The sequence below is a fragment of the Rousettus aegyptiacus genome, unplaced genomic scaffold, assembly GCF_014176215.1.
Source record: "Rousettus aegyptiacus isolate mRouAeg1 unplaced genomic scaffold, mRouAeg1.p scaffold_m13_p_1, whole genome shotgun sequence".
Taxonomy (NCBI): domain Eukaryota; kingdom Metazoa; phylum Chordata; class Mammalia; order Chiroptera; family Pteropodidae; genus Rousettus; species Rousettus aegyptiacus.
In genome coordinates this window covers 103,259,095-103,274,811 of record NW_023416284.1, presented here as the reverse complement: position 1 = coordinate 103,274,811, position 15,717 = coordinate 103,259,095, and the positions used below count along the sequence as shown (strand labels likewise).

Below are 15,717 nucleotides of genomic sequence, written 5' to 3'. Positions count from 1 at the left end.
AAATGCAAGCCATGCAGGACTCCTGTCTGCCATGCCATAAGACAGGGCTGAGAATGGCCCTCTATTACAACAGGTGAATGGTGAAACTTCCATTTGATTAGTCACCACTGCCAACATACCGTGTGGACTGGTAGACACCTTCTCCTTGCTTTTGCTGGCAGCCTAGAAAAGGAAAATCAAAATCCACATCAAAATCGATTGTTGATATGCCACAATGATTCACTTTAGTCACAGACTAACAATCACAGTTGAATCTGCTGTGATTCCAGGATGCCACCAAAAGCTAAGACCATGAAGTATGGCCCATGCCTCTTTTTCTTCTTCAGGCTAGACTAACAATCACAGTTGAATCTGCTGTGATTCCAGGATGCCACCAAAAGCTAAGACCATGAAGTATGGCCCATGCCCTTTTTCTTCTTCAGCCTGGACACCTATTTCTCCTGCTGCTATTCAGCAGAAGCTCTCCTCTCCCTCCAATAAGGATGGGCTACATCCTATCTAGGAAATACATCATGAGCAGAGGAGCATTTGCCAAGAAGTTAATGAAGGTTAAACTTCAGAATCTCTTGCTTTTACGGGCTTCTTCAAAGCACTGAGAGAGGATCTAGCAATGTGTTCGCATGATTGTATGTTTTATTAAATTTTCAAAAGCAAAATAGTTGACCATCGTCTGTTTAAACCTTCATTTTTTACCACTCCAACTCCTCCTCCTTCACACTCTCATTTTGGAAAGCACTAGAGGGGCTGCAACTATTTATAAAATATGGAAAAGTGGAAGCTGAATCTGGAATACGTTCAATTTGGATTTAATAGTACTTATATAGTTTGCAGTCATTCCCACATTACAGTGAGGACATCTACTTGCAAGTGGCATTAATTCTAGCAGTACTTACAACTAGTCACAGAACAAGAAAGTTCTAAGTGCCCTGATAGCTTGTAGGTCACACATGAAAGAAACTTGCTAGAGGTTTTCTTAAATTCGACAACAGTCCTACATATTTACATTGCATTTCTAACAATGAATTGAGAAGCTGAAGGGTATTTTTCTAAACTAGGACAATAAAAAAATGTCAATCAGCAATGCTAGAGAAAAGATTGAATAATTTTTCTACACTCTCTGTAGAAAAAAAAAATTACAAAGTTGACATGCAAGTATGCAGCCAAAAATGTAGGAATAAAAATGTATATAGATCATTAATAAAAATATTGTTATGTTACTGAATTTACTACTGAATAATGCTGAGTTTTATTGAATGTAATACTCTTCAGCACTTCTAAATTTGAAATTTGTTGTGATTTTTTCTCATTCTAAGTAGGTAGTCACTCTTCTCTTAATTTTGTATTTGTGATTTTGTATTCATTTTCTTGAAGAGGGGTTCCCCCCAAAACCTGCTTTTCCCCTATCACGAGTATTCCCACCTCTCCTGTTTAGAAGCCCCTGTCTTTCCTATCCTTCCCTGAGAAGCAGCGTCACATCATAGTGAAGGGGTATATATACTCTGGGAGCAGACTGCCTGGGTTCAAATCCCAACACTACCACTCGAGACCCTAGGAAAGTTCAGCTGTCTGAGCCTCAGTTTTCTCATCTACAAAATACGGTAGGAACTATGGTACTATTATTATATGACACTTGTCTCAGATCAGTTTTATGAGGAATAAATGAGATCATCTAGAGAAAACACTTAGAACTGCACCTGGAATATTGTAAGTGGTATTTAAATTTTAGCTATCATTATTATTCTCTGAAAACGGAGTTACTGAATATCTATTAAATACAAAGCTCAAATTTGCCTCCTCCAAGAAGTCTTTCCTGATCCAATTGTAACTGATAAATCTTTTCTTCTCTGGCTCCCATAAGATTTATTATCCATATTATTATACTACTCATTCAATGCATAGCATATACTCACCTGACCTGCTATCTTGCTATCTAACCTTTTTTATATATGCATATTATCTTCTCAATTAAATTGTAAGTTCCTTAAGAACATGGATTGTGTATTGTGTGTTGTGATTGTTTATATTCCCCTAAGTATATTACTATGTATGTACTGGCATATATGTACATATGTGCATGTGTGTGTAATGTGAGAGTGAGTCTGAATATTCCTGTTTGTGCACCAGAAGTTTGTCCTCTAGTGGCTGGAAGAAGCCTGGGTACAATTACTCCAACTTACATTCCAAGATCTCAACCTTTGGAAAAGGAACTGAAAATTCAGTGACTCTACTGTGTGACTAACACTTGGAGTTCATTTTTCTTTATTCTTCACAATATTGTTTATTCTCTATATTATCAAGAAACAAAGCTGAATACTTCATTTAGTCTACCAAATGAGAATTTACGGAGAACCTGAATTGAGCATTTGGGGTGTGTCCAAGGTGAAGAAAATATCACTGAGAATTCAAGAAATACAACAGCCTTCAAAGTACTGATATAAGATGACTTCTCCTTTACAATCAAGAGAATCAAGCCTTATTATATACATAGAAGAGTTAAAGGCCTTCCACTAAACAAGAACACTAAAATAATATTTTAAGAGTTCTGAAAGACATTATAGATCAACCAGTCCAACACCCTCACTTTACAGATAAGGAAAACGAGCCTTTGATAAATGAGATGAATTGCACAAGGCCATGCAGGGAGTTCCTCTTAGAGCTGGGACTAAAACTCAGCTCTCTTAACTCCTACATTGCTCTTTCCACAAGCCAAGCGGAGAAGATAGAGGAGGCTTATGGAAGTACAAGCATCTCAGCCCAACTTGAGAGGGCCATAGTCTCCTATATACCACAATAAAGCACATTAAAGTGAATAACACTTGGCCCATTAAATAGAATCCAGTGAAGTCGCATTATATTAATCAGAAATGTGGGCAGAAGGCCATGGTATGCTGTTTACAAAGATTTCTGGAAACGTCCTTCTTAGTGAAGGACTTGATTCACTTCTTTCCAGTTAATTTGCCAAGACACATTTATCTATATACAACTCTCAATTGTTTCGTTTCTAGGGTGGCATCCAATATGGGCCACTTTAGCTTCAGATATCAACAATCCTCAACCTAATACTGTAAAAAAGAAAACAAAACAAACAAACAAAAAAAACAATACTTAAAACCTGCCACCTGCTAAACCTGAAATGCTGCCTGAATGAGTAGGCAAGTCAGGAAAGGGGTAGCACCCAGAATCTCAGCATCCAGCAACTCGATTAATAAAAAAAATAAAATAAAGATGGAACGTTCCTGGTAAAGTGATTCCCAACTTTCAAGAAAACAAAGCTAATCTTCAACGCTCTGCCTACTCTCTAAATTCTGTCTCATGGGAAAATGTGGATAAGAAAATGAAAGGCAGAAATAGTACTATGCTGTGGGGTTGGGATGACTCCAGGAAAATGTCTTTCTGAAGGGGGGGGGGGTGGTCGCTAAACTCTCCCAGAAACTAGGCGCCAGCTTAATATTGGAGAGAGTCATGGAGAAAATTCCCTCCCAAAGGCAAACTACTCAGATAGGAAATTAAATACTATTTGGAAACTCCTAGAATGAATTTCCAAAGCCATTCTTTTCTAAGGAGGTGCATATTAAAATGGAAAGAAGAAACCGAGAACCTGAAGACAGAGGCCCTTTAGCTAAGTAGGTATGTGACCTCCAGCAGGTCACACCATGGACCTGTTTCCCAAATAACACAGTGAAGCTTCACCAATTGACCTCAAAGCTTCCTTCCAGATTTTGTGGTTGAATAATAATATTCTCTTTTCAAGAAACTCAAAATATTTTTATGTACACTCTCCATCAGTGGCTCTCCATACCTTATTTTAAATAAGTGACCAATTAGAAATTAAAATGACTTATTGTATGAGGAAAAATATTCCAGAGAGAGACATAGGGCTCACTGCCCTGCAAAATTTACAAACAATGCCTGCTACAAACCCATCCCAGTTAGTCCTTGACTAACTATCTAACTTGCATGTTGCTCTTTCCAATCCATCCACAGTGTTCACTGTCAGATTATTCAAAAAAGATGCCATTTTGGGTGGGACAATGCTTCACTGTGCCAGACCATTCCTAGGTCCTGCCCACTAGATGCCATTAAATATCTCCCAGTCTTTGTGACACCCTCACCGCCCCCACATTTTCAAGTGCCCCTGAGGAAGTGGCACCGCCCTGGTTACAAGAAACTGAAAGCTTCAAGGATACGAAAAGAATTTATCGCCCTTAAATCATTTGAGCCTCATTGCATCATAGGAACGTAGAGAAAAAGTTGAGGGGAAAATAACTGGCAGCTATAGGCTAAAATGGGTTTGGATTACCTGTAGCTGCAATTTCTTCTGGCTAAACCATTCTACCACCATCTTTTCCGTACACTTCAGCTAAGATAACTGAGATCTAGCTAACTGATGGTTTTTATTTTCTTTTTGCTCTCCCCACCATTTCGTCCTCCCACCTCCTTTCTCTTACCTGGCATAATGTCCTGCAGGATACTGCGGGCAAAAGAAACACTAAACAGTACAGCAAAAGCGTATGAGTCATTGTCTTCCACACAGCTGCCTTTCTTGCTTCTATAAAAATAAATGAAAAGGCAAAAGGTCTCCAATCTGAAGTTTTCAAAGTTCTATGTCACTGCAGACCCAGTGAGCCTACGAAATTGGGTTCTGTCCTTAGTGCTGTCTACTCAGAAGTTCCTTCCCCAGAGGTGGACTCCTTGTGCTTTCCCAGCCACTCCACCTGGAGCTGCAGGTGTGAGCACCAGCTGGCACTGGGAGGTGCAAGCAATTGCTGAGATAACCTCCAGCCTCTGCTGTCAGCCTGCATGTGATGTCTCATGTGGGAATCCCTCCAAAGGAAGCTGCCTGCCAGGGTGCACTAAACAACAGCCCATGTTCAGGGAGTGGGAATGGTGGCTCACTCTCTGGGTTAGGCAGGGCTGAGAAACATGTAGGTGGCTACGGCGGAACGTGAGTTGGAATTCCTATGTGCAAACTCAGCCTCGAAATACATTGTGAAGGAAAGTAAGCACCAGGCTCAGCCTAATATCCTTCATTTTTGCCTAATTCTGTAGCTGTGTTTTCATAGGCAGGAAGCAACTTATTTCTACCAAAACTGATGTTGTAACTAAAATGATTCCTTGGCACTTAGAAAAGTGCTGGACACATGGTGGACACACAATATCTTCAATAAAGGAAGAAGAAAGGGGGGAGAAAGGGAAAGTGGTCGGGAAGAGTTGATGATTTGCATCAGGGTCTGTGCCCTACAGAGGACTTGTGTAAGTTGGAATTTTTAATATTAGATATTAACAATGTTGACACTTTTTTCATCCTGAACAAGAACCTCTTTGAAAGGTATTTGCTGTTTCTTTGCATTCAGATGAAAGGATTCAGAAGATTTGGCTGTCATCAACAAAGGCCAGAGACTTTTGAAATGGTTGGTATTTGCCATTCATCATTTTTATCCAAAAAGAAATAGACTTTATCTCAAATACGAATAAATCATAGCAAATGATGTCATTATTTTAAAGATTAAGCAAAATGTATTTTTAAATCATGTTTACTGCATTGAAATACTTGTCTAGCTGAATTTCCACTGACATCCAGTGATTATTTAAAATATTTTGCATTATCTGTTTCAGCCTATTGCCAATACAGTTCTGTAGTTCTTTAAGCAAAAGGATTACTTTGTTGCTCATCACTTTTAAAAGTATTCAGTAGCAACCCAGATGGACCCACAGTTTTTAAAAAATTGCAGTCATGTTTACATACTTTATTTCAACCTAAGTCATTCAAATGAATGAAAATTCCAGTATGCATATCATCAATGTGATTTATCAGAATCATCACCAATGCAGTTCCTGCTTTAGGTAAAATCATCAAAAATGGGGGGGGGATTAAAATCACTGATAAATTTGACTCTGTAGCATGAGTTCAGGTTTTTCTGAAATAAAATCTGAGCATGAGTCCAGGTTTTTCTGAAATGCATGAACTTTATATTAAAGTTCTCATCATACAGACTGTTCTTCCTCTTTACTGAAACACTTTTAAAAAATGATTTAAGAGAATGATGCAAGACAACAAACTTTCATAGAGTTAGCACTCCTCAGCCCAGACACTCAATAGAATATTTTTAATATATAAAAAGGGAGTGAGAGTTGAGTGATTAGTTAAGGTCCACACAAATCAAGATGAAAATCATTCTGTCTGCTTAAAAATTTTAGGATGTTTCTTTGAAAAAATTCTTTATTGCACTGTAATTTTGTTTTAAATTTTAAATATAGTGACGCTTTAATTTTTATTGAAATGTGTTTTGATTACTAAAATTATGTTTTTATGTATAACAAAATAAGCGCTTTGTGTTTTATGTGTTAATGACCTTCACTAGACATTGCAGAATGCCCTTTTTTGATAGTTATATTGCTACCTCGAGCCCAATATTTTCCAATATCTTTTTTACAATCCAGGTCTATCTTGTCATATAAAAACTAAGACCACAGCTCTAGAATGCTATCTTTCCCCAATTTCAGCAATAGTGTGACCCTGGTTCGTAGTGCAATTTTGGCCTTTTTACAATTCTTTTAAGTAGAAGAAACATTTTCTAAAGTCGATTCTGTATTTTACTTATAAAACTGATTGCACTTTAAAAGTGGCTTATTTTAATCTGGACTTAAATAGAACCATTTTCTTCCAGATTTGTTCACGTTAAACCTTTTTCATAATAGCTCTTTTTCCACTTCCATGAAAGTAAAAGTTTAGACGAAGCTAAAGGGTATGGTGGTAAAATAGTAGCCTGAATCTGATCTTTTGACCTCTCACTCCCCTCACCAATCCCCCAGAGCCCTCTGGCGCCATTTTCTTTGGAAAAGCCACAGGTTTCTTACCTTTTTCCCCAGGTCAGCCCACTCTTTCTGACATGCAAGAGCAGCTGGAGTGTAACTCCTCCCTTTCAAACAAACGTTCAAAAATGTTGGGTCACGGGAGGTAGAGTACAGCATAGGAAATATAGTCAATAGTATAGTAATGGCTGTGTAGAGCCAGACAGGTGCTAGAGTAATCAGGGAGATCACTTCATAAATGATATAAATGTCTAACCATTGTCCTGAATACCTGAAACTAATCTAAATTAAAAATTTTTTTATGGAAAAAGAAAATGTTGGCTTCACATAGTCCAAGCCATAACGTTCATTATAGAATTGTTTCAGGAAAGGCTTATCCCTCAGAAACATGCAATATGAAAAAACAGTCATCTCTGTGATCACACCAAAACAACATGAAGCACTTACATCAACACTGAGATTTCACAAAGTAAAATGTGCTAAATACGACGTGCTGGATTTTTTTTTTTAATTAAGAAACTGCTTCCCTCCTCATGCCTTTTAAAATAAACAAACAAACAAACAAACAAATAAATAAATAAATAAATAAGGAACAGCAAAGTGTACAACAGCCAGATTGCAAAGAGATAACATTTCCGACCATCCAACCAGGGATATGTTTTCCCATTCTCTGTTGTCTGTTTTCCGAATCTAAACTTAAAAAAAAAGAAAAGAAAAAAAATGTGCTTCAGATGTTAATTTATGTGTTTATTCAACAAAGAAAATAAACCCCTTATTTCTAAGCAATGGCCTAACAGCTAGAAATTAAACAAGGATGACTTCTTCTTTTCTGTTTCATCACCACCTCAAGGAAGTCACAATGTAATTGGACTTCTGAAGCATCCCTGAAAGTTTAGAAACACAGATGAGGCTTGCTTCCTAGGGACCTGCAGACCCTAGGAGTCAAAGCTGGTGGACTAGACATGATGGGAAGTGGTCCAAAGTTCTGGATTCCACAAAACGATTCACTTGTTAGCAATTTCATTTCAAAGTATCTCTTTATATTTCGATGTCGAATTCCTCCACCCCAAAGCCATATGGTTGACTGGTAACTGGCATAGTTCACTAATGAAAGGCAAAACCTGCAGAAAGAAAACATGTGAACAGCATGCTGGGGCACGCTCTGTGGATGGCCGCATCAGAACAAATATCTGCTTAATCTAAACACACATTCACCCACACGAGCAATAGAGACCAGAACTATTTTATAGGGTGATTTGAGTGAAAAACAAAAAAAAATTTAAAAAAACAAAAACCTACAACTTGAACTCTCAAATCCTGATTAGGAAGAAAATAAATTATCGAATAACAATCACAGCAATCACAAACAAAGGTAAGCAAAACTCCAGACAGAAATTTATCACCCACCCAGGAGTATTTTAATCACCAGGTTTGTCAGCTGACAATCTGAGACTACCACCTGCATAATTAGGTTGCTGAGTATTTAAGTGAGATCCACAAAATGCTATCAAAGTTTCCAGACGGACTGTGGGAATACACTGCAGATGGTCTCAGGGGTGGAGGATTCCATAGTGCCAATCATTTAGCCATCCCACTGTTTCATCTCTAGTCAATGAGGTGAAACAATATAGACAATATAAAAGGGAAGAGGAGAAAAAAAGTAGCTATTGTTTATTCTGTGTCTGGCACTGTGTCTACATTACCTCTTTCAATGCCATTGAGTAATTCTGTGTAACTGAAATCACTTCCACAGTTTTCTAAAATAAGAGGCTAAAAGTTGATTCCGCCCAATCTCACAGGTACTAAATGATATGTTTGTGATCTGAACCCAGGTTTGTAATTTCTTCATCATGTCATGTGGCTTTTCTAAAATAAGAAAGAGCTGATTTCTGTATGGGGTAAATTTTTTCAGAACATTTTCTCATATAATTTAAACTTGACATCACAAAAATTCTATGAGATAGGCAGAGAAGTTATTTTCCTTTTTTTATCAGAGAGGAAATTGTCCAGATAGTAAATACCCTCCCCAAGGTCATACTCCAAGTTATTGGAAGAACTAGACTCTTCTTTTGGCTTCTGATCTAGGGCTCTTTTAACTATGTCATTCTGTCCCTATCCTCTTTTCTATCCTCAATGGAGATGTAAAAAGGCAGATCACCATCTCTAGCAATCTATATGAACTTAAAGAAATTTACAAACTAAATATTGCCTTCAGAATTCCTGTCTTTATTTTGAGTCATCTCCCATGCTGTGCTCAGATGCTCAAGTTCTCACTTTTAACTCCAATCTAGAATTCCCCTCTTTGAGCAAAGCTCCTCTGAATCAACCTTTCCCATATCAAGGGCCTCCTTTCTTGAGTCTTTCAGAATTCTTCTAACTGCCAAGAAGAAATAGTTAACCAAACAGATAGCCTATCCATCATGTGAAAATGAATATTACTTTTTATTATTATTTTAATCATCCCAGGTAAGTGTATATTTTAACAGTTATTTTCTAGAGGGAACCTCTTCAGCAGTAGGAAGTTAGATGCTGACCTAGGTCAATAGACCAAATTCCTGGGATGACTCTCCATGCCCCAAACCACAGCCACAGAGCTACCTATCCATATGTTTAATTTAACCCTCACTTTTCTCCAGTTTTTTAAATTTTAAAACATTTTCATTGGTTCCCTTGAGTTTCACTAACCTTCTTTTGAATTAGATACTTTCCTCTTTTGCATACAGTTCCAAGCAGAGCTGAATTATGGTGATTCCTCACACCTGGAAGGTAAGTGGTAAATAGGAATGAGTGTGTGCAGATGACATCTATGTCAGGCACTTGGCAAAAGTGTGCCCAAGAATCACTTACCTTGTGAGTCACCACAAAACCAAGAAAGAAGCTAATCTGACAGACAGAGGCTGCCAGGATAAATTTAGTATAGTACTCAGAATGTGGAAACGGACTCTGAGTAACCAGGCAAACCCAAACTATTGTACTTTGGGAACTCTATCATATAGAAAGAACTTGAAGTACATAAAAAAGCATGACGTGCAAGCTTGCTAATGGCAGTTGTGTATATAGTAGCAAAAATATTTAGAGAGAGAAACAAATTAGATGCCAAACAATAATGAAATTGATAGTAAAGTATGATAAATCTATATTTAAAAAGTTTTACAAAAACATTAAAACAACATTTATGAAAAGTTTTGATATCATATTAGTAGAAGGTAGTAGTACATTATATTATAATTTTATAATATTAATGGGAAAAAGTCATTAAGATGCTCTCTGTAAATACACACATTCATGAAAAAACATTAGTGGGATTTCCCAGTTAAGAGGCTCAATTGGAAATAAATCATAGAATATTTTTCCCAACACTAAGAAAATATTGAAAACCAGAAAATATTGAAAATCAGAAAATATTGAAAAGCAGAAACATCACTACTTATCACAAAATGAGAAAAAGGTCAGGACTTAAAGGAATAACTTTAAAAACCATTAAAGAAAGAAACTGAAAATTTGAAGTTTGTAGAAGCAGAGCACACCATTCTCTTCCCCTTGCAGCCAAACAACAAAGGAGAAAAAAACTTCAGGAATCTCATTAATACTAAGAAATCTAAAAAGAAGCAAAATGTGAGAATCCTTTTGTTTTTCCTCTTCTAACTGGAGAATTTTTTAATTGGATGTTGGGAATACATTGTAAATGGGGATGGTAACAGAGACTGACTCTCTCTGATGGAAAAAAAAAAAATCTCCAGAGCAATCCTAAGTCAGAGAAACAACCTAGAACCTGACGACATCTGCCGTTGGTATATGCCACCCAGAAAAATGGGGTAAATTCTGGTACAGGGCACTTAAAATCTCAGTAGCAGAGAGCTGAGCCCACCTCTGCAGCCTGTCTTGCCTCTCTGGCTTTCAGTTGGGTTCTTCCACTGGAAGTCATCAGCCAAAGATTAGAGGAGGGGAGAATACAGACATGGGGATAAGTATCCCCTCTTTTCCCTTCCTCTGTGGTCACCATCCTAGCAGTGACCGCTCTCCTCTGGTTAAAGTTCCCATTGCGCATTCTCTCTTTCAGGCTGCAGTGCACACCAGGATCCAGTGATTCCCTCCTCTTGCCTCTTGAGCCCTAGGAATAGACTCCCACAAGTTCCCTAGTTCCCCATCATCTCCTGTTGGTTCCTTTAGCCCTGCCTGCACCTCCGTAAAGAATCTTTTTATTAAATCCTTGTCAATTTATTCTTTTTAGCTCAATCCTTTTCAGGTAAATCCTTTTGTGAGTATTGGCTCATTCTAGTCAGGCGCTCACCTGATACACCAGGAATAGGGCTATTGCCAAGCTCTTCTTCCCCCTGTAATTCCCTTAGACTGCAGAAAAATGAATAAAGCACAAAGTACTCAGACCTCAAACCATATGGTGGCAAAAAAATAAAGTAGGGTCACATATAGAGAGAGGAGGGTCAAGAAGTCACTTGCTGTGTATAGAGCAAGTTAAATATGAACAAAATAAAAAGAAATGTCTTCAACATATTATGGAGAAATGTTTTGAAGAAAAATACAAAGAAGCAGAGCTTATTAAAAATGGCCAAAATCTTGAACAGAAAAGGTAATATCACACACACACAATTAGTTCAAGCCATAAAACAAGTTAATATAGAATGATTTTTTCTTTTTACACATGAGCTTCATGAAGATATTCTAAAATAGCAGATTAAGATAAAACCTCAAAGATCAAAATAATATTAACGGGGATTTTTTTTATTACTACCTCCAATCTCAATATATTTCATGATCCTTTTTTTAATTTATGAAATTCATAAATTAGGAACTTCAAGAGACAAAAGAGGCAACAATAAAAAGTAAAGTATCAGTATAATGGAAAGACTTGAGCTAATAAGCAGAAAGAAAAAGAAAAAGAGAAACAGAGAGAAGGTAACAGAAATGGAAGACAGATAAAGATAATACAAAGCAAAGATAATTGCAGTCCCTGAGGAAGAGCATACACTGAGTGCAACCAAAAATAAAAAATTATATTCAGATATAATGCGAGAGACTTTCTATGAAATTTATAAGGGAGAAAAGATCAATATAAAAGTATAATGTAAAAAATATACAAAAGATCAATATAAAAGTATAATATCAAAACTTGAGGTGAAAGTAAAATGGAAGGAAATGTGAGAGAGCTAAAAATTTATCTTTCTAGTAAAAAATAAATCCACGCTATCTAATATTACCTGGGATTTTTTTTTATTACTACCTCCAATCTCAATATATTTCGCAATTCTTTTTTTAAACATTAGAAACATCTAGAAAATAATACGTCGACATTATTAAGAAGGAGAAAAAGCCTTAGAAGTTCAAATATTCCCTAGGTTTTCTATTTTATTTAAATAAAATTAAGTTTATTAACTTTTACTTAAAATAACAAATATAGTATAATTACCTCTTAATTATAAGTATCAGTACTTATGAGTATATTGCTTTCTTTCTTTATATCTAGTAATTAACCTATCATGTCCTTATATATAAACATACATACAGAAAAATATCTGGAATAATATTTAATCATTAACAATGGTTATTTCTAGGTAGCAAAATTAGAAATGATTTCTTTTAGTTTCATCTTTTAAATTTTCTGCTCTCTTTAGACCCTTTATAAGCATGTATTATTTCTACCAAAATGTGGTTTTTAAAAGGAAAGAGTAAGAAATAGACTGAAACCAAATGTAACAAAATAGGAAATATGGATAATTTATTATTGTTATATTTGTACTTGAGGTTTTTCTAATTTCTAAATGTTATTTTTGAAAAGGAAACATAAATAAAAACACTGAAAAGACATCAAAATGTTAGCAGTTACCAAAAAGAAGGATAAGCTATTTTTTTCACATGCTTCTCTCTCTAAACTGTTTTTCTACAAAGTATATTTGTAATTAAAAAAAAAATAAACTTTTTAACATTATGGTGGAGATCATGAAATAAGTTGTAAGTCAAAAGATTTGTGCTCTTCCCTCAATCCTGTTATGATCCATGTTATGAAATTTGGTAAGATATTTAACTTCTCTGGACCTCATTTCTTAATTCAGAAAACATTGGCACACCTTGGACCTATTAAAATTTAGGCCAAAGAGATGGTTATGAAGACAAATAAGACGTAGTCTGGCCCTTCAGGAATCTACAGTCTAATTAGGGAAAATAGATAACATAAATAATACAAATTAATGTTATAAGTATGCTCCTTGAAGTATACAAAATATACTTTAGAAACCTATGACAAAAACTGATAAACCAATCTTCCCTCTCCCTTTAATTCTCCCCCATCCCTCCACTTTCACCCCAGACCTATGGATACTGACCTCTCCCCTTAAGAACTGGATCTCTGAAGGCCGGGCGTCTTCTCCTCCCACACGCTAGGGCATGCACCCAGGGCCTGGCACCCCCTGCGCACTCTGGAGGCCTGGCGCACCTGGGGCCTGGCAGATAAACTATTCTTAAGAAGATTTAGGGAAAAATTATGAACAAGGGGCGTTTGATGTGGGCACATCAGGAGGTAAGAAGAAACACTATTTCAGGCAGAAAAACAGAAGGTCCAAAGCAGGGAGTGCAGAACAGTCAGGCATGTTAGGGATGACCTAGAAGGTCACAAACTTGGAACATCAGATATGCGAAGAGAAGGTGATGGATGCAGTGCATCAGCTAAAGGTACACCGATGCCCAAGTGAGGCAGGTTCTATCCCATGGTAAAGCGATGCTATTCTTCCATGGACAATGGGGACCCGTCAAATCCTTTAATGACAGCATTTTATTTTGGAAGCATTATTCTGCCAACAGTGCAGAGGGTAGATTTGAAGGCAGAGACAAGAGCCAGGAAGCCAGTGAAGAAGCCATTCCTTAGTCCAGCTGAACAGTATCAAGGACCAGAAAGAACTATGGCAATGGCAAGGAAATGGATTCAGAAGACCCCAGGAGTGAAGAGAAGAATATTATTAATTATTAAGTTCAGAAAAGTAAGCAAAAATTTAGGAAAGAAAAAAATAAGTGAAAAGATAGCAGAGAAAAAGGTGATGCTGATGTTTCTAGGCTAAGCATCTAGGTGAATTTTGATTAACTATAATGAAGAAAAAAACTACAGAAGAAACAAGTTTAGAAAATAAGAGAAATAAATGAGATAGTTGAGCTGTATTTAGGTGGCATTTAGCCAAAAAAAAATTGTTTCAAGATTTATGTATTTCCATTAGTGCAAATTTTCTCCATAGATGTCAGCATTTATTTTTTATAAAATCCATCTTGTTATCTTAACTGATAACTGTGGAATGTATCAGGCAGCAATACTTAATACTTCTGCATAAGCACCCCAGAACTATGTCATTTTCACGAGTGAAGACTCAGAAATGAAAGATCTTAGCATAAAAATATACAATAGTTATAACTATTACAAGAGAAAAATACATGACAGTTTATCACGTAAGGATGATTTCCTTGTATTTCATACCTTTTCTCTATATTCACTTTACTTCCTGTTGGAATGTATTCTTTCAAATTTCTTTTAATGATGATCTCTGGGTGACAAATTCTCTTAATCCCTGAATGTCTAAAAATATTGTTATTTTACTCTCATTCTAAATGATAAATGAATGAGTAAATGGCCAAGGCATCAATGTTTCTATTCGAAGGGTGATTTGTTTACAATTTGGTCCTTGATCTGGAAGAAACTTTTGTACCAAATAAGTTTTGAAATGGTTTTCATGGCATGAGATTCCAGCTAAGGAGGACTGAGACACAGCGGGTCTAGTGAAAGGCACAGAGCATCTCAGAGTCACAGCCAGCATTCTGGATAAATCAATTTGAGAAAAAACTGGTATTTGATGCATACACTTAGGACAAGTACACAAAGACCATGATGACTCTGTGTAGCAATACACACTTAGCTGTCATGAAACAGATGTAACTGTTCTTTGTACTATGACCAAATTAAAGTTGTACTGGAGCCCTTATTTAAGCTAATGATGGAAATTTTCCCATACCAGGTAAACTCATTGACTTTCAGTTTAAAGTAGGTCTCTTTTGATCAATTCATCATTTCCTCTTTCTTTTCTTCTTCTTTCCTCCCCAAGAATGATATTCCAACATCAGCATCAGGAGAGAGGCATGCAAGGATCAGCCTCCATCTGAGCCAGCTTCTGCTGAGATGTACAATCATCGCTGAGCTTTGGGCCTCAGTGCTCAGCCTCGCTTTGGGCCTCAGTGCTCAGCCTTGCTTTGCCCACACTGAAACATCTGTGTTCCACTCTCTTCTCTGGCATCCAGGTTCCCAGAGATCACATTGATTCTTTATTTTTTCAATAGCTAAACACCGTCCAGGTCAGGCCCAGTCTTGTGTCTTCATGCATTCTTCTTCCTCTTGAAAAGAAATTTTTCCACTCAAAAGGCACAGAGCATCTCAGAGTCACAGCCAGCATTCTGGATAAATCAATTTGAGAAAAAACTGGTATTTGATGCATACACTTAGGACAAGTACACAAAGACCATTGTTCTGCTTCTGTAGATATGCTTGCTGCACAGGCCAAAGGACAGGGTGACCTAGAGATTAACTAAAGACTCATCCCCCCATTTGCTTGTTTTGTCTAGATAACAGATGTATTGCCTAAGTTCCTGTCTGAAAATCTCACACTCTGTAACTGCCTGTAACCCATAGCAACTCCCATGCACTGTAACTGCCTGAGGACAAATTAACCAGTTGGCTCATGCCAACTGTCACTGCGTGGATAGGCAAGGTTACCCCTGAGCTCAGGGCCTGGATCTTCAGAGCGCTAATTCTTCTGAGACCACCGGCGTAATAAACCTGAGTTCTCCAGCTCTGAGTGGTGCTTGGTTTCTTGCCGGTCTGATTTTTCTGCAACACTCTCTCTTCCTACTCTGATT

At 37.0% G+C, this 15,717-nt stretch overlaps 1 protein-coding gene across 1 annotated transcript in view; it reads right to left on the bottom strand.

Moving 5' to 3' along the window:
- ADGRF2 (adhesion G protein-coupled receptor F2) overlaps positions 1-15,717 on the bottom strand; it is a 37,049-nt gene that overhangs the window by 18,110 nt on the left and 3,222 nt on the right. Inside the window, exons 2-4 of the mRNA XM_016158914.2 lie at positions 9,499-9,572; positions 4,449-4,549; positions 120-162 (exon numbers count right to left, since the gene is read on the bottom strand). Of these exons, the coding sequence (XP_016014400.2) occupies positions 120-162; positions 4,449-4,549; positions 9,499-9,532 (178 nt within the window). The 5' untranslated portion in view covers positions 9,533-9,572. The remainder of the gene's footprint in view (positions 1-119; positions 163-4,448; positions 4,550-9,498; positions 9,573-15,717) is intronic.